General features: G+C 44.5%; 2 protein-coding genes across 2 annotated transcripts in view; both read left to right on the top strand.

Annotated features, from left to right (window-relative positions):
• Nucleotides 1–3185, top strand: part of LOC128740027 (metastasis-associated protein MTA1) — a 140163-nt gene extending 136978 nt beyond the window's left edge. Inside the window, exons 8-13 of the mRNA XM_053835536.1 lie at nucleotides 93–403; nucleotides 466–728; nucleotides 789–1340; nucleotides 1408–1535; nucleotides 1591–1706; nucleotides 1786–3185. Of these exons, the coding sequence (XP_053691511.1) occupies nucleotides 93–403; nucleotides 466–728; nucleotides 789–1340; nucleotides 1408–1535; nucleotides 1591–1706; nucleotides 1786–2272 (1857 nt within the window). The 3' untranslated portion in view covers nucleotides 2273–3185. The remainder of the gene's footprint in view (nucleotides 1–92; nucleotides 404–465; nucleotides 729–788; nucleotides 1341–1407; nucleotides 1536–1590; nucleotides 1707–1785) is intronic.
• Nucleotides 3186–8065: 4880 nt separating this feature from the next.
• On the top strand, nucleotides 8066–9946 carry LOC128736599 (uncharacterized protein K02A2.6-like). The gene has a single exon (XM_053831092.1). The coding sequence runs from the start codon at nucleotides 8066–8068 to the stop codon at nucleotides 9944–9946; it is 1881 nt and encodes a 626-aa protein (XP_053687067.1).
• Nucleotides 9947–19161: the final 9215 nt, after the last annotated feature.

Below are 19161 nucleotides of genomic sequence, written 5' to 3' on the forward strand. Positions count from 1 at the left end.
CAAACATCATAAATTTCGTAACCCCAATAAAACAAACGCAACGGATGAATCGCCGAATAAATGTTGATTTTTTCTTCTTCCCTTTTCGCCAGTGGTACACGTGGGGTCCATCGCATCTGAGCTGTCGGCTGTGTCAGAGTTGTTGGAATTACTGGAAGCGTTACGGAGGCCTTAAAGTAGCATCGCGATTAGCGGATAGTGGTGATATCGATACGACGGCAACAACGGGAGCTCCCGCAGCACCCGGAGCAGCACTACTGAAAAAGCAACGAGGCGGCAGCGGTTTCGCATCCGGAACCGGCAGTACAGGAAGCGACATCGATGATGATCTGACGATTGTAGCCAGCAGCGGGCCTATCGGTAGTCTAGGGGCCGAAGGGCTGAGCAATCATCGGCCGCATAGGTAAATACTCTAATTGATGGTAAGAGAAAGTCAGTGCTAAAATAAGTTTCATTTGCTTGCAGTCCATCCTTTAAATGTTCCATCGTCAATTGTGGCAAGGAGTTCAAACTAAAGGTTCACCTAGCCCGGCACTACGCGCAATCACACGGAATTCAGATCCGATCCGGATCACCTCGGCCCATTATGAAGACGCGAACAGCATTCTATTTGTTCACCTCACTGAAGACTCGGTTATCGAGGCGTCTGTGCCGGCATGTTATACGTGCGAAGAAAGCCGCACGGCAACCATCGTATGCAATTAACACTGCGGCTGTGAAGCAAGAATGTAAATCGCCTCGCGCATTCACGTAAAATAAATTCCCTAATATATTACTTTTCATTCCAGTTGCCACAGCCGAGGTAGGCAAGAGCGTTGCCGATATGCGCCGACTGTTGACCTACAAAAAACGGGAACGGGGCAGTGTGACGCATATTGCCAACCGACTTGGAAATCCCGGAGCAACCGTTGGCGATTGGCTTATATTGACTCCGAAGGACAAGATGCCAAAGCCTGATGTGGTAGCATTCCCTAAACCACCGAAAGCTCCCGATGGCAGTCTGTTGTATGAACGGATACCAAATAAACCAGAGGCTGAAAAAATTCCACTGAATCCGGTTGTGGTACCCGCTGGTTGTAGTCCGGGACCGGGACTGGTAGGAGTTCCTGCTGTTACAGTGAATGCTATTGGAGCATCGACAGCAGTGACAGTACCGACAGTGGCTGGTGCTGCCGCTGCTGTTCCCCCGGTTATGCCCACATTGGGTAGTACAGCAGGCATAACACCCGGCCGAGTCACGCCTAATGCTAGTGCTACTAGCATTCTGCCCGTTGGAAGCAATACCAACTCACCTGCATCACTGAAACGACGGCACTACGAAGAGGCCAATGGAATCGATGGTAAGTCTCATCACATTTAGCATATCTGTTATGTACAAGAGAGTTATTTAAACTTCCCTCATTATAGGTGTGGTAGCACCACCTACAAAACGGCCCAACAAAGATCCAATGCCGTCACATCGGCCGACGCCTGAACAGTATGCAGCTATGATGGCAGCAGCCCAGGCAGCGGGACAACCTCTACCACGACATCATGTAAGTTTTGTTTAGCTATTTAAAAAAGTGATTGACTTTGAACATTATGTTGCAGATGAATGGTAAACCAAAAATTGCACAAATGACTCGAACCGGTTCTGGCCGAAAGCAGGTCATTAGCTGGATGGATGCCCCTGACGACGTGTACTACCGATCAACCGAAGCAAGCAGGTAGGTTACAAGCTTCAAAGCTTTGCCTTACAAATTCGTTATACAACAATTAACGAATCCCATTCTTCTTCCATTGTAGGAGAACCCGCCGAAAGATTCCCATAACCGAATTGCGACGCTCGGCACGGAAACCTTGGCGTAATCTACATCCGAAGTATGCAGTCATTATCGCTACCCTGCTGCCACCGGTTACTCCCGTTTCGGCTGCCGCTGCTGCTGCCGCCGCAGCTGCTGCAGTTGCCGTATCCGGAATTCCTCAAACAACCCCGGCACTCTCGTCTCAGCTAACGGCTCAATTAAACGCGAGCGGTCAGATTCCGCAGTCTGCAGTTGCTGCCACGGCCGCTGCGAATAACCTTAATCTCAATCTCAACACTAACCTTGCCGCCGCTGCCGCACTGGCCAGTGTTCATCCGCTGGCGGCTCAACTGGCCACTGGCAATAGTAATAATAATAGCATCAGTAATAACAGCAGCAGCAGCAACAGCATCGGACGCACCAACAACAACAATAGCAGTAGTAGCAATAAAGCAAACAGTGATCTACAGGTTGTAATCCTAGACTGACCCGAACCTCCGACACACTTGCACCCGAATCAACGACTACAACAACAACAACAACAACAGAATGCACACACGACGCCGTCACAACAACAGCAACAACTGCAGCCACAGCCGCCGCCCCATCCATACACGATGGAAGCACTGCTCAATTAAGTCGTATAGTAAACACAAAACAAGTAATGCAAGCTCTAATTATTGAAAGTGAAAGAAATCGTTTTCGTTTTTTCTTTTCGATTTTATTCTAATTTTAGTGCGCGAGGGCGTTTCCAAAAAGCGCCTCTAAAATACTATTTAAAATAATACAATATGTAAACTATTGATGCTCTGTGAGACAAACAGTAGTAGCGAAAAGAATAGGGGAATAGTACTAGTAACAAATAGGCGTTGGTGGAGGAAATTCTAGAGAATTTTCTCGCCCGCGACCTGCGAGAGTGAAATACTGCAAAATTACGCTATTTCTGCATGCGTATGGCACAAGTGGAATGCAAGAGAGTAATGCCCAGGAAGTCCTTTGTGCAAGGACGGACACGTAGGGACAAAAGAACAAGAAGAAAAAAAAAACATTGTGAGTTAAGGTATATTTTTTTTTTGTAAAATGTAAAATACATCGCTCCCTCTTAATTAAGAGTAAATTCTTAAAAATAAACACTGCAAAAAATGAATGCATTCAAATTCAGAGAAAAAAAGAAAACAAAAAATAACGTGACGTAAACGCGAAACTGATGATAAACTAAACTCAATTTACTTTATAACAGAAAGCAAAACAAAACCTTAGATGAATACAGCAGAGAAGGAAGCAAGGTACGTGCAAAAAGTGAAACGAAACTGCTGGTGAGAAGGAGTATCATTGATTTTTTCACCTCTGATGAAATCTTTCTCTCTTTCTCTTTCACGAAAAATATACAAGTAACACTTGAAATGCATCCCAATGTTTCGAGGCGAATTTCATTGAACTGATAGGATAAATCACACGCACACACATATCGCAGCATCAACGGGTTCGAAACTCCTAGTTCCGAATTGGTTGCCTATTATTAGTTTTTTCGACCATACGGGTGGTTGTGAGCTTAGCTTAGGTAGACGGTCCGTAGTTGCACTCCGTGATTGACCGAACCAGCAGGATTGCACAAAGAACTAATTGAATGCTCGGGTGCTTGGAAGTGGCATGACATTCTCATTGTGCGATTTTAAGTGATTCAATACTTTGAAAATTGACCAATAACGACGCCGGCCGCGACCAAAACGCTGTACTACATGAGAAAGAAGGAATATTAGTCCGATGCTTGTTGTATGGGAAGATACAAATCAGGGATCATTTTAGTAGATGATTTGATTCAACGAAACAAACCGCGCGTCATCGATTACATTTCATCTATTACAAAAACTTTCCGCGATCATCAGTATGAATTGTTGTTTAGAAAGGGCCTGCGACTTATTTGGCCTGAATTCAGATCCCGCGCGAATTGGGTGCTGGCCAATCAATCCTCGAATGAGTAGGTTGAGAATCAAGGGCCGGATCCAATGAAATGGGCCTAAGACTTATAGACTTTGCGCCTCTAAGAACATGGTCGTGCATAGCACCTTCTTCCAGCATAAACTCCTACACAAGTACAGCTGGAGATCACCAAAACAGACAAAATCACAGATTGACCACGTTTTGAACGATTATCGACACTTCTCAAACATCATTGATGTCAACTCCTATCGAAGTGCTAACGTTGACTCGAACCAGTACCTAGTGATGGTCAAGATGCGAAGATGAAGATGAAACACCATCAGAACAGCAATTAGCAGTGTAGCGGAGAGCTCTATCGAGCATGTGAGCAGGGTGATGGATGAGGAGAATGCTGCACAAAGACACAAACACAATGCTGGAAAGACACGAACAAAAGAAGGCAGCGAAACCAAATATTCCGGAAGAAAACGTGGGTTGGTGTCCCACTTACCAATTGAACTACCCAATATATTTTTGGGCTCATATCAAAATTTCTTAGTTTTATCCAGTCTACCATTCTTCTCACCAAACGCTCCTCCACTTGAATAAAAACAAGGCAGACAAATTCGTCGACTACCTCAAACTCAGCGCCATCGATCAGTATGCTACCGCCCAAGACAATCCACCTGAAATCAGAACACACCACTGTGTACCATCCATGAATCCTAGTGAAGACCAGCATAGCGACTCTGCTTGCGATCTCTTTTGTTCTCTCAGATCCTGGAAAGTTCCTTTGGGAATATCTTTTACCGCAATCGGAGCCCGCGCCGGTAACATCGTTGACTGAGGAAGATCCCGAAAAATGAGTCCCCATCATTAAGTCTAGTACTTCAATAGGTGATTTTGTAAACGAACCGTCTCCTTTCTTGAGAGAACCGAGTCCGTTTGAATGAATCCTTTGCAAGAGTCTTTTTAAGTCTCACCACAATTGGAGTACTTTCAATGCTTTCGCAATTGTGTACCCAAGGTTTCCTTTTCGATCGTCTCAGCTCTCAGTTGCTATATTCGGTTAGTGCAGTTTTGTATTTGCTCGGAAATTACTGGACTGTACGGAGTCAGGTCCAAGACTTCCTGTCTGGTAGCATTTATAAATGAAGGTTCATTTCCTTTATTAGCAATATCGATATATTGTTTGATGAGAGAAATTCTAAAAGGCACTCACCTCGATTGTTGATGTCGGTGCTTCCCCACAAGGTGTGATGAGCGTTGGCATCTTTCAATTCAAAGTCTTTGTTGACTTCTCTGCAGCATTTGACGAACGCCGCAGCATCTTGAGTGGGAACCTCAGAAACGTCACCAGGAAAATAGGCCGATGCTATGATAACATCGGATTTTCACCTGGCGGTTGGTACCATCGCGACGATGTCTCGTGTGATGAACTCTGTAATGGGAAAACAATTAATGTTTGCATTGACCAAGACAACAGCCCTCGGAGAGTCATGCTTGTCATTATAGAACAATTTACATGTACTTGTTTGAATACCTTGTATTCTTCCTTTGTAGACCCAGAGCTCTTGAATCATGGCCAGCTCAACACCATCTTTGACAAACCTTCTGGAAAGCACTCCCGATGCAGCTTTCGCGTGATGGAGGTTTATCTGCAAAGACGGAATTCCCGGAGGTTTAGGTTTAGTTTTGGAATGAGGGGGAAGCTGGCTTCGTGTGGTCTCGCCTTTTCCACTGATCTTACCGGAGTTTCCTGGGCCACTTGTGGAGACCACTTTTTTGATTCCACTCGACCCTGGCACTGCCAGACTGTCAAGATTCATGGGCATGGGCAGGGGGGGACTGGGAGCCAAAGGGCCCACCGGGCCTTTGAGATTAGGGGCCCCGGTTTGAAATATTCTCATGATAGTAAATTAATACAAAAAACGACATCTACTCAAAAGACATCAGCGTTACAAGGACAGTAAATCGAATGGGCTCTATTTTGTAAATCATGTCGTGCAACTCGACTCGACTCAGGCACTGTCGAGTGTCGAGTATTGGGAGAACGGGCAGCATAGCGGTTCGATGTTCGAAACAAAACAAACTCAGTCGTTATTAGGACCGAGTTACCAGCTTTTAGCGTGTGCGTCATATTAGCGGTTCACGGTGCTTTAGTTTGGACGCACTTTTCTTCAACCCAATCTTCGTTACTTTGAGTTTTAGTTTGTTCAGCCACCACCACAGATGTTGTTCTATCGACAATATCCATTTCATTGGCAAAGCAGACGAACTAACTAGATTTGCAGAAGATTGTGCCTGTGTGTTGCTCCTTTCATAACATCCTGTAACGGCTTGTTGAACAGCCCACATGAGGGACCATCACGTTGATAAAGTCCCCTGCGAGGCACCCCGGATCGTGTTAACTATAATAAGGGTGTTACAGCTACCGATGTTCAATCGTCAACTGAACTTTTTGCAGCATATTTCAAAAGTGTGTTTACTGAAGCGACTGGTAGTATCATAGAATTTCCTATTGATAACGACGAGACGCCATACCAACTGTCCCAGGTTTGCGTGGAAAACGGTATTCGTGAACTCGATGTCAACAAATCCGCTGGTCCGGATATGTTAACAAATAGCATCCTTAAGCAATTTCGCCAAGAATTTGTGTTGCCGCTCACCAGTTTGCTCAATGTGTCGTTAGCTTCCGGTCATTTCCGGTCCGGGAATTTGGAAGATTTCGCACATCACTCCGATTCATAAAAAAGGCGCAAAATGTGACGTGGAAAATTATCGCGGAGTTGCTATACAATCGGCTGTTCCGAAACTTTTCGAGTCATTAGTTTACAGCCATTTTTATGACAGGGTAATCGGACGTATTCCTCCTGTGCAACACGGCTTCTTGAAGAAGAAATCAGTGGTTACAAATCTGTGTGAGTTCACTTCGATGGTTACGGACTGCATATCAAAAGGCTTCCAAGTGGATTGCGCATATACCGATATGTCCAAAGCGTTTGATACCGTTAGTATAAATAGCATCTTGGAGGCAGTTGAATAGTTTTTCGTTCGAGGTTCACTGTACAACTGGTTAGTGTCATATTTGAAGCAGAGAATACAATTTGTTTAAATACGTGGCAGCAAATCTTGCTCATTTTCTGTAGACTCTGGAGCACCGCAAGGCAGTCACTTAGGACCGCTGTTGTTCGTGATTCTAATGAACAAATTGCCTGATGATATCTCCCACTCAAGTATTCTAAATTACGCCGACGATGTAAAAATATTTTTACCTATCAAGTCCATGGACGATTGCTTGAAATTACAGCTCGACCTAGGACACCTTGGAATGTATTGTGAAAACAGTGGATCAAAAGTGAATACAGACAAGTGCACAGTAATGACATTTAGCAGAAAAGTTAGCCCCGTGATCTTCGACTACGCTTACCGGAATAGAGTAGTACCACGTACAGAATATGTTCGCGACTTGGGTGTAACATTTGACCGCACACTCTCCTTCGATAGACACATTGATAACGTGATTAAAGAGAGCTTGAAGCTGTTCTCACTCGTTAGGAGGTTTGGCCGTGACCTCAATGATCAACACGCTATATTGGCAATCTACAAAGGCCTTGTTAGGAGCAAACTGGATTTCGCAAGTGTAATATGGCGCCCGTAGTACGTTACCCACATTCAGCGAGTAGAAGGAATCCAAAAGAGATTTATTGGATTTGCTCTTAGAAATCTCGGATGGAACGGAGAACAGCTACCACCTTATCATGATCTGTGTTGTTTGGTCGACCTCGACTCGGCCCATTCGAGGTATAAGATATCCGATATCGTATTCTTCAGGAACATCCTTGCAGGGCGAACGATCAGTCAACCACTTTCCAGTCGACTAGTACTAAACGATAACCCAGTCTCGCTTCGACGAAGGAGAACTTTTGAACCACCGTTGCGGACCAGAAATTACTCACAGAATGAACCAACTACACGCTTCATGAATCGTTTCAATGCACTTCAGGAAACTGTTGCATTATTTCAGTACTACTTTTTAGAGTGTAGTTTTGTATCATCATAAGGTTACCACTCTTGTAATTTCTCGTGGCAGTTTCTCATCATCATTCAGACTGTTAACACGTACTTAGTTAATAAAGTTATCCTAACTAAATAGTGTCTGTATTATTAATATTGAGAACAAAACATGGTGTCAGAAGCTATCGCGGGCTTCTAAGTGCGTTTTCTAGGCGTCATTGATATCGCGAGAAAATTATTCGCAAGTAACCGTAGACTTAACGCGTTCGAACGTGTGCAAACGTGTCGTGCCGACGGCCATATTGGTTTTACTATAGAGTGAATAAAAAATATAAGTTTGAAAAATGGATCCGGAACAATTCAAAATGTTCATGGACCACCAAACGAGGCTTTTCAGCCAGCTTCTGAAAGGAATTAACCAACCGACAGGTAGAGTACCTGGAGCTCAGCCGTTGGGAGCCAATGTCTCAGTGTCTCAACCGTCGCCACTCGCCCTGGACGGCGACATGGAACAGAACTTTGAGTTCTTTGAGAATAGTTGGATAGCCTATTCCAAAGCCATTGGAATGGATCATTGGCCGGAAGAGAACAACTCTCAGAAGGTTAGTTTTCTGTTATTAGTTATCGGTGAACCGGCCAGGAAGAAATATTTTAACTTCGAGTTAACTGTAGCGGAACAAGCTAGTCCGCAAGCAGCATTAGCGGCTATCAAGGGGAAAGTATTAGCCAAACGAAACATCATTATTGATCGTTCAGACTTTTTCTCCGCATCGCAAATGCCGGGTGAGTCGATCGACGATTTTACAACCCGTCTGAAGTGGCTTGGCAAAATCGCAAAGTTAGGCGTGCTGGAAGCAGAGCTTATAGCTTTTAAAGTTGTTACTGCTAATAAATGGCCGGAGTTGCGCACCAAAATGTTGACTGTCCAGGATATAACCTTAACTAAAGCAGTTGACATGTGTCGCGCAGAGGAAATTACTAAAACACGGTCTCATGAGCTAGGTCTATCTCCAAATCCTGAAGTAAACAAAATCGTCAAGCATAAGTCGAGAACGCTGCGCTGCAAATTTTGCGGCGACCGACATGAATTCTCAAAAGGATTATGCCCGGCTTTAGGGAAACGTTGTCACCGGTGCAAAGGCAAAAACCATTTTGAGAAAGTGTGTAAAGCGAACCGTAAGCCAATGATGAAGACAAAGAAGAGAGTGAAGGAAATCAGTGGTGAAACAAGTGAATCAGAAGAAGAGTCGTCACATAATGATGCGTCATCAGAAGAGAGCGAAGAAATCGAAATCGGAAAAATCATGGACGATTCAGAAAAAGGTGGATGTGTACTAGCAGAGCTGGATTTAAAACTAGGAAGTGTATGGAAATCCGTGAAATGTGAGTTGGACACAGGTGCAAACGCTAGTCTGATTGGTCGTGAATGTCTAGCTAAGCTTCGCGGGGAAGCAGAACCGCAAATACTTCCGACTAAACTCCGTCTTCAAAGTTTCGGAGGTAATAGCATCAAAGTCCTCGGGCAGGTGAAGATTCCGTGTCGTCGCAAGGGTAAAAGATATTCGTTGGTCCTACAGGTGGTAGAGGGTGATCATCGCCCTTTATTGTCGGCTAAGGCATCTCGAGTCTTTGGTTTTGTGAAGTTCTGTAAAACAGTATCTTTTACCGAAAGGAAAATTTCTGAAACAAATCTTCTAAACGTGTATCGTATTCAAGCGCAGAAAATAGTAGAAGCTCATTCAGATATCTTCGTTGGATATGGAAAGTTTTCTGGGCCAGTCTCACTTGAGGTTGACAGCAACGTGCAGCCATCAATTCAACCTCCACGCCGAGTTCCAATTGCGTTGAGAGACAATTTAAGAAAGGAACTTGCCAAGTTAGAGAAAGATGGCGTTATCGTGAAGGAAACCGCTCATACAGATTGGGTGAGTAATATAGTACTAGTACAGCGTGGCTCAGAATCATCCGGTATTAGAATTTGTTTGGATCCGGTTCCTCTCAATAAGGCACTCAAGAGACCAAACTTGCAATTCGTCACTTTAGATGAAATATTACCAGAACTAGGCAAGGCCAAAATCTTCTCAACAGTCGACGCTAAAAAGGGTTTTTGGCACGTAGAACTTGACGAGTCTAGCAGTAAACTTACAACTTTCTGGACGCCGTTTGGTCGCTACCGATGGACTCGACTACCTTTCGGTATTGCCCCGGCTCCAGAGATATTCTAAATGAAATTGCAAGAGATAATTCAAGGTCTTCAAGTAGTAGAATGCATAGCAGACGATCTTTTAGTATACGGGACTGGCGATACCTTGGAAAAAGCCTTAGCTGAACATAATCGTTGTTTGGAGAATCTCCTAATACGCTTGGAAAAACATAACGTCAAATTGAATCGCTCCAAGCTACGACTGTGCCAGACGTCTGTAAAATTCTATGGACATATACTGACTGATACAGGTTTACAGGCTGATGAAAGTAAAATTGCAACAATACGAGAATACCCGACTCCGACTAACCGCAAGGAAGTGCATCGTTTCGTTGGCATGGTAAATTATCTAAGCCGTTTCATTCAAAACCTAAATGCCAACCTTACTAATCTTCGCAAATTAATCTCCGAATCGGTACCATGGCAGTGGTCCTCTATAGAAGAAGAGGAGTTCAACCGAGTAAAGTCGTTAGTGGCCGATATACGTTCTTTACGGTACTATAACGTACATGAACCGTTGACCATCGAATGCGATGCTAGTTGCTTTGGCCTGGGCGTCGCAGTGTATCAGTCAGATGGTGTCATTGGCTACGCCTCTCGTACGCTAACACCAACTGAGCGTAACTATGCTCAAATTGAGAAAGAGCTTCTAGCGATTCTTTTCGCATGCGTACGCTTTGATCAAGTTATCGTCGGAAACCCTAAAACGATTATCAAAACTGATCATAAGCCACTCGTAAATTTGTTTCAAAAGCCTCTTCTGTCAGCACCGCGCCGTTTACAACATATGCTGTTAAACTTGCAACGGTATCGACTGACTATTGAATTTGTTACTGGAAAGGAAAACGTTGTTGCAGACGCTTTGTCCCGAGCTCCTATCAACGCGAAAGAAAAGGATTAATTCAACAAGCTAAATATTTGCAAAGTAATGATGGAAGTGGAAAAGCTAAAAGTAGGACGTTTTTTGGCCGTCTCGGATAGTCGCTTGAAGGAGATAATAGTTGAAACTGAAAAAGATCAATCCATGCAGCTGCTAATTAACTTTATACAACAAGGCTGGCCTGCTTCGGCTGACCGTGTTCCCGATAGTGTCAAGGTTTACTACAACTATCACAACGAGTTGTCCACACAAGACGGAATCATTTTTCGAAATGATAGAATTCTGGTTCCACTCGTACTTCGCCGAAAGCTGATAGACAGTTGCCATGTCAGCCATAACGGGCTGGAAAGTACTTTAAAACTTGCTAGAGCCAATTTATTTTGGCCAGGAATGTCGTCGCATATCAAAGACGTCGTCAAACAATGTAGCATTTGCGCCAAATATGCTCCATCGCAATCCAATCCTCCGCTCGTGAGTCACACTATTCCACTTTATCCGTTCCAATTAATTTCTATGGATGTATTTTTTTCCGAATATCACGGTGTTAAACAAAAGTTTTTGGTTACCGTTGATCACTACTCCGACTTTTTTGAGGTGGATGTGTTAAAGGATCTTACTCCCGAGTCCGTTATCAAAGTGTGTAAAATCAACTTTGCCCGACATGGGGTTCCTCAGCGGGTCATTTGTGACAATGGAACAAATTTCGTGAACTAAAAAATGTCCACTTTCGCTCGGGAATGGGATTTCGAGCTTGTTACTTCAGCACCTTACCATCAGCAGGCAAACGGGAAATCGGAGGCAGCCGTTAAAATTGCTAAGTGATTGCTTAAAAAAGCTAATGATTCAGGAACAGATTTTTGGTACACTCTTTTACACTGGAGGAATATTCCTAATAAAATTGGATCCAGTCCCGCCGCACGTTTTTTATCACGCTCTACTCGTTGTGGTGTGCCAACACCAGCTGTAAAACTTCTTCCTCGTGTGGTCAAAGATGTTCCTGCGGCTATAGAAAAGAATCGCAAGTTATTCAAGTACCATTATGACAAAACTGCGCGTGTATTACCTGAATTACAAACTGGGTCGCCTGTGTTCGTTCAGCTGCATCCAGAAACAAATAAAATATGGACTTCCGGAATCATCTCAAATCGTCTCAACGATCGGTCGTATCAAGTAAACGTGGAAGGTGTTAACTATAGACGAAGCCTGGTGCACTTAAAACCGCGTAAAGATCCCATCGTTATCCCTGACAAACAACCGCAGCCAATAAATCCTGAGTTGAAGAAAACTATGCAGACACTTGATCTCAATCGTAAACAACATACCTTCGACAGTGAAAATTTTGTGGTACCTCAACGGGAGACTACTTTGCCACAGCCTGCTGTGATTGTACCACCGTCGCAACCGTCAATGTCATCATACGTAACAACATCATCGCCTACCGTCAAATCGCGTGAACGTGCTCCACCACAGACAAATGAGATTTCTAACAGTAGACCCAAAAGAGAAATTCGAATTCCGGCTAGGTTCAATGATTATAGTTTGAAGTAGTTTAAGATGTTTTTTTTATTATCTGTAAGGAGGATGTTGCATTATTTCAGTACTACTTTTTAGAGTGTAGTTTGGTATCATCGTAAGGTTGCCACTCTTGTAATTTCTCGTGGCAGTTTCTCATCATCATTCAGACTGTTAACACGTACTTAGTTAATAAAGTTATCCTAACTAAATAGTGTCTGTATTATTAATATTGAGAACAAAACAGAGACAATAGCCATAGAAATGAGCCCAGATACAAAAAGAAGTAGGCTTAGATTATATTTTGAAGGACAATTATATTAATGTTTCTATTGTTTAGTTTTAATGTGACTCATGAACGTATTTTTTATATTTTGTAAATAGGTTAAGATTGGGTAACGGGCACAATAGCCTATATTAAAATACAAATACAAAGGTTAGAATGGCCATGATTTTACGGTCGATGGTATCATAGAGCTGCGGAAAAAAGAACCCACCGTCTAAAAACGCCAGTACGAAGAGCACGTACTCGCCAGTCCAGAGGAGAGGTTCGCCAGCAACGACACACGGAGTTTCTACAAAACGGTCAGGTGCAAGAATTTTGCCATGCCTGTGATGTGCAATGATAGTGCTGGCAACCTGCTTACTGACAAAACGACGGTAGCAGCCTGGTGGAAGAGTATTTCTAGACGCTGTTGAATAGAGAAGTAAACACGAAGATCAGCAGGTACAGGATAAGAATTTTGAGCGACGGCCAAACTGTGGAGCCACCAACACAGGAGAAGGTCAAAAGAGCAATCAGTGAGCTGAAAAACAGTAAGGTTGCTGTAAAGGATGGTATTCTGGCTGAACTTCTAAAAGCGGGGAGCGAGCTGCTGTACGAAACAATTCGCCTCCTCATTGTCAGGAACAGAAAATGGGAGGAAAATAAATATCGGAGGCGTGGTTGATTGGCCTCATTTCCCATCAATTTAAAAACGGACATCGACTTGAGAGTAAAAACTATCCAGGCATTACGTTGCTCAATTTTGCCTATAAGGTGCTCTCCCTATCGGATAGGGCCTATCCTGTGTTTTAGACTGAGCCCGTTAGCTGAGTTCTTCGTCGGCGAGTATCAGACTGGTTTTCATAAGGGTTGCTTCACGATGGATCAGATATTTACCCTGCGTCTAGTAACTGACGAGTTCCGGGAGTACAACTTGCAGACTCATCATATTTTTATGGATTTCAAGGCGGCATACGATTCAGTCAAACGAAATGAGCTGTGACAGTTAACGCTAGGACATAGTTTTCCCACAGAACTAGTTACGTTGATTCGTGTGACGCTGGATGAATAAAAATTATGAGTCAGAATAGCAGATGAGACATCAAGTGCTTCTTGATTTTGCAGATTTCGTCGATATCACCGAAATCAAAAGTAGAGCAGCGAAAGAAGCCTTTAGGTCATTTATTGATAAATTGGGACTTACCATTAGCACCGCCAAAACGAAGTACATGGCGTGGAAATCCAAATGGTGTTGGTGTCGAAGAGGAACTAAATATATTGTGGTATGCTCGTGACATGTGACAACGATGTAAGTCGCCAAAAAAACGACTAATTGCAGCTGCGTCTTTACGCAGGCATTACATTTTGTAGCTGAAGTCCCGTAGCTTGCAAATTCGCATAAAACTGACGCTCTAGAGAACACTAATCCTTTCGGTGGCCCTTTACGGACATGAATCATGGACGCTAAAAGAAGCTGATCGACGAATGCTTGGGGTTTTAGCGTAAAATTCGGCAAAATCCAAAATGGAGTATAGCGCAGACGCATGAACCACGAGCTATATTAAGAATGCAAATATGCTGTTATAATGAAGACAGTACAGTGTGGCAGTCTGCGCAGGGCTGGTCACGTGTCTAGAATGCCCGACGAAAGAGCATTTTGGCTGCTTTTAAGCAGAGAATCAAGAAAAGGCCGTAGACTTCGGAGTAGACATCGCACTGATAGATGTGCGCTATCGAGGATGCTGCACGTTCACCTGGTGTTCGAGGGGTTTGAAGAAAGGTAGCCCAGGATTGACTACTGGAGGACCATAATTCATTCGGCCCAGGATCTATAACGGACCGTCACCACTGAAGTAAACTAAATATGGAGCTTAAGCCGACAGCTCAAAATTTATAAGCAGTGAAATAACTGCGGATGAAGTACTAATTCTACTTTTAAATACTCAGAATTGAAGTTGATAATATTTTCAGAGCTTGGACCCCAACAGCTCAACTTATATGGTTTCATGAATCATGGGGCCCCAACAATCGAACATTCATGAGTTATAGAAAAAGGTTAATTGAAAGAGAAATTTTGGTTTAAAGTTCGGGGCCCCAACAGTCCCATGTGAAGCTGAATTTTCAATCATCAAATCGGTTGATTTCATAAATCAAGGGGCCCCAGCAATTGAACATTCGTGAGTCGTAGAAAGAGTTTAACTGAAATAAAAATTTTGGAAAATGTCATTTTGTGTAAAGACGAAATTTTTACTGAGGCCCACCGGGCATTTGCCCGGTTGCCCGGTGGGTCAGTCCGCCCCTGGGTATGGGAGACTGCTCTTTACCAGAATCTCTGTTAGGACACCCTTGAGCACGTTGTGGAACCCCTTTTTTTGGTACCAATGGCCCCAATAATGCCCTGTTTTTCAGGATTCTGCCAGAGCTGTGGCACCACCAACGAGCTGGGAACCGGCTTTATAGTACTGGGAGAGATCATCAATGTGCACTGCCCTCACGAAGGGAGACCCGATGACGAGAAGGAGGCGTTCTACGCGCAGTTGAGTGCAGGTATATGATGGCTGCCCGCGACGGGACGTGAAAATCGTCATCGGTGGCATGAACGCGCAGGTAGGACGGGAAGCTATATATAGACCGGTAATCGGACCAAACAGCCTGCATGCCGCAACGAACGACAACGGCCAACGATGCGTAAATTTTGAAGCTTCCCGCGGTATGGTAGTCCGAAGTACCTTCTTCCCCCGCAAAGATATCCACAAGGCCACCTGGAGATCACCAGACCAACGAATAGAAAACCAAATTGACCATATTCTAATCGACGGTAAATTCTTCTCTGATGTTATAAACGTTCGCAGCTACCGCAGTGCGAATATAGATTCGGATCATTTCCTAGTTGCAGTCTGCATGCGCTCAAAACTCTCGACGGTGCATAACACGCGTCGAAGTCGTACGCCGCGATCCAACATCGAGCAGCTACGAGACACCGGAGTTGCCCAGGAATACGGGCGGCAGCTGGAAGCAGCGCTACCAACGGAAGAGCAACTTGGCGCAGCAACTCTTGAAGATGGTTTATTTATTTATTTATTTATTTATTTATTCAACATCAACAGACTACAATTGTCCTAATGATGGTTTCTTATACTATTACTAATCACATAGTCAAACAATTACAAATATACAAAGATTTTCTTAAACATCATTAGTGGAGAAAAATACAGAAAAGTTTCGGCGGATAGTTTCACGTGACAGATTAAAATCAAAGTCAGCGGCAACTCTATTGAAGACTCGCTGTACTCCGGTCATAGCACTGTTTTGTCCATAGTTGGTGCGTCATTCCGCAGTGCCCTGGAACGTACATTCAGATTAATCGTACCTAAGATGGCAGGACAATCGATTCTTCCCTGCAACATATCAGCAGCAAACAAAGCTCTCGCGACGTTCCTTCGCGCCTAAAGTGTCTCCAAATGGATCAACCGGCATCGTATCTCGTAACTCGGCAATCGGAACGGATCTAGCCAAGGTAAATGACGGAGCGCAAAACGTAAGAAGCGGCGTTGAATCGACTCAATCCTAGCAACTCCGTTTTGGTAATACGGATGCCAGACGATGGAACCGTATTCGAGAGTCGAACGGATGAGTGAGCAGTATAATGCCTTAAGACAACACACGTTGGTGAAGCCTTTAGCGATGCGGAAGACGAATCCTAGAATCCTGGATGCTTTGTCCACAATGTAGGAAATGTGTCGTCTAAACGATAACTGACTGTCCAAGATAATGCCGAGATCTTTCACTTGGTCGACACGTTGGATTTCAGTACCAACGAGCTTGTAGTTGAAAATCACTGGTTGACGGATTCGGGCGAAAGAAATAATGGAGCATTTTTCAGGATTCACGTGCATGCAGTTCAAGTTACACCAACCCACAAAGGTGTCAAGCTCTCGTTGAAGACGGATTGCATCGACATTGGAGCGAATCCTCAAGTAAATCTTCAGATCATCGGCGTAGGATAAACGAGGGCCTTCAAGAACGTGGTTGACGTCATTAAAGTATAGCAGGAAGATTAACGGTCCCAAATGACTGCCTTGTGGGATACCAGACGAAGCCGAAAATGCATTAGATTGAAAACCTTCAACCGTCACAATCAGTTTACGACCTACGAGATAGGAATTAAACCAACGCAGCATACTTCCGCTGATACCGAGTCTTTCCAATTTGGCAATGGCAATAGCATGATTGATTTTGTCGAACGCCGCAGATAAATCAGTATGGATGACGTCCGTTTGAACACGGTCCGCTAAGCTTTCCGCAATATATGATGTGAGACACATGAGATTTGTAGTGGTTGATCTGCCGGCGATGAATCCACGTTGATCATCACTTAGGTATTGTTTGCAGTGTGACAGCAGCGGAGTCATGATTACAAGCTCGAATAACTTCGAAATGGCACATAATGATGAGATTCCTCGGTAGTTATTGATGTCTTTCCGATCTCTTTTCTTATGAACAGGAAACATATGGGCAGTTTTCCATACGGACGGAAATACCCCGCTTGAGACGGACAGGCTAAACACCAGCTGAAGGGGGATAAGTAGGCCAGCGATGTGATTTTTTAAAAACTCAGACGGTATGCCATCTGGGCCGGCTTTAGTCGAAGATTTTAACATTGAGGCGGCTCTAGAGATCATTGTTTCGTCGATATTAATCGTTGGAAAGGCATCAAGACCGCCATCGGTAGTAGTGCTCTAGTGGCACTAGGTACAATGAATTCGAACCAAAAAAAAAACGATTGGTCCCACGGCGAATGCGAGCAATTAGTGTAGGAGAAGAATGCAGCACGTGCGAGAATGCTGCAACATCGTATGAGAGCGAATGTGGAGCGATATAAACAAGCACGGAACAGGCAAAAATTGGTCTTCCGGAGGAAAAAGTGCCAACAGGAAGAATGAGATCGCGAGGCGAAGGAAGAACTGTACCGAGCTAACGATAAACGGAAGTTCAACGAGAAGTTAACCCGTTCGGGTGTAGGCTATGTGCCGCAGGCTGATATATATGTGTCGGGACTCAGACGGTAATCGGAAGCAGTATTATGACGAGCACCTTAAGAGCGATGTAGCTGACCATGATGGTGCCATCTATTGCCATAATAGATCTTGAAGCGCGTGCAGAAGACGACAGAATATCAGCCTTCGACCTCCAGGAGGTAGCAGTAGAGATCGGTCAGCTGAAGAACAATAAATCGGCTGGGGCTGATCAGCTACTCGGCGAGCTGCTGAAATACAGTGGTGACGCATTGGCTAGAGCGCTGCACTGGGTCACTGTCAAGATTTGGGAGTAGGAGCTACTACCGGAGGAGTGGACAAAAGGCATCGTGTGTCCGATCTACAAAAAGGGCGACAAGTTGGATTGTTGCAATTACCGCGCAATCACACTGTTGAACGCCGCCTACAAGGTACTCTCCCAACTTTTATGTCGTCGATTATCACCATTTGCAAAGGAGTTCGAGGGGCAATATCAAGCGGGATTCATGGGTGCCCGTGCCACCACGGACCAGATTTTCGCGCTTCGGCAAGTGTTGCAGAAATGTCGCGAATACAACGAACGTGTCCACGCATCATTTATTCATCGACTTCAAATCGGCGTACGACACGATCGATCGAGATCAGCTATGGCAGATTATGCACTACTACGGATTTCCGCATAAACTAACGCGATTGATCAAGGCGACGATGGATCGTGTAAAGTCTGTAGTTCGAGTATCAGGGGCAGTTTCGAGTCCTTTTGAATCTCGAAGAGGGTTACGGCAATGTGATGGGCTTTCGTATTTGCTGTTCAACATCGCTTTGGAGGGTGTAATAAGAAGAGCGGGGATGGACACGAGAGGCACGATATTCACGTAGTCCATCCAGCTTCTTCGTTTAGCTGACGACGTTGACATGGTTGAGGATGGCGGAAACGTACATCGGACTGAAAGCTGAAGCCAAACGGATTGGACTTGTCATTAATGTATCAAAAACAAAATACATGAAAGGAAGAGGTTCTAGAGAAGTGAATGCTGACCGCCCTCCCCGGATTCATTTAGACGGTGATGAAATCGAGGTGGTAGAAGAGTTAGTGTATCTGGGCTCACTGGTTACCGCAGACAACGACACCAGCAGAGAAATACAAAGACGCATTATGGCAGGCCGTGCCTACTCTGGACTCCGCAGGACGCTGCGATCGAACAAAATTCGCCACCGCACGAAGTTAACAATCTACAAGACGCTGATTAGACCGGTAGTCCTTTACGGCCATGAGACATGGACTATGCTCGTGGAGGACCAACGCGCCCTTAGTGTTTTCGAACAGAAGGCGGAGTGCAGACGGAAGACGGAACGTAAAGGAGGTGAACGAACCATGAATTGCATCAGCTGCTTAGGGAACCACCCATGACTCACACCGCAAAAATCTGTCGCCTGCGATGGACTGGACACGTCATGAGGATGTCGGACGACAGCCCGATTAAAAAAGTTCTCAACTGGAACGAGACGGCGGGGCGCGCAGCGAGCAAGATGGATTGAGAGGAGGCAAGCTTCCTCTTTTGTCA

The sequence above is a fragment of the Sabethes cyaneus genome, chromosome 1 (genome assembly GCF_943734655.1).
Source record: "Sabethes cyaneus chromosome 1, idSabCyanKW18_F2, whole genome shotgun sequence".
In the NCBI taxonomy this organism is placed as follows: domain Eukaryota; kingdom Metazoa; phylum Arthropoda; class Insecta; order Diptera; family Culicidae; genus Sabethes; species Sabethes cyaneus.

What these genes read in the sequence shown, in the direction of transcription:
- LOC128736599 (XM_053831092.1), top strand. Translation starts at nt 8,066, where the DNA reads ATGGATCCGGAACAATTCAAAATGTTCATGGACCACCAAACGAGGCTT.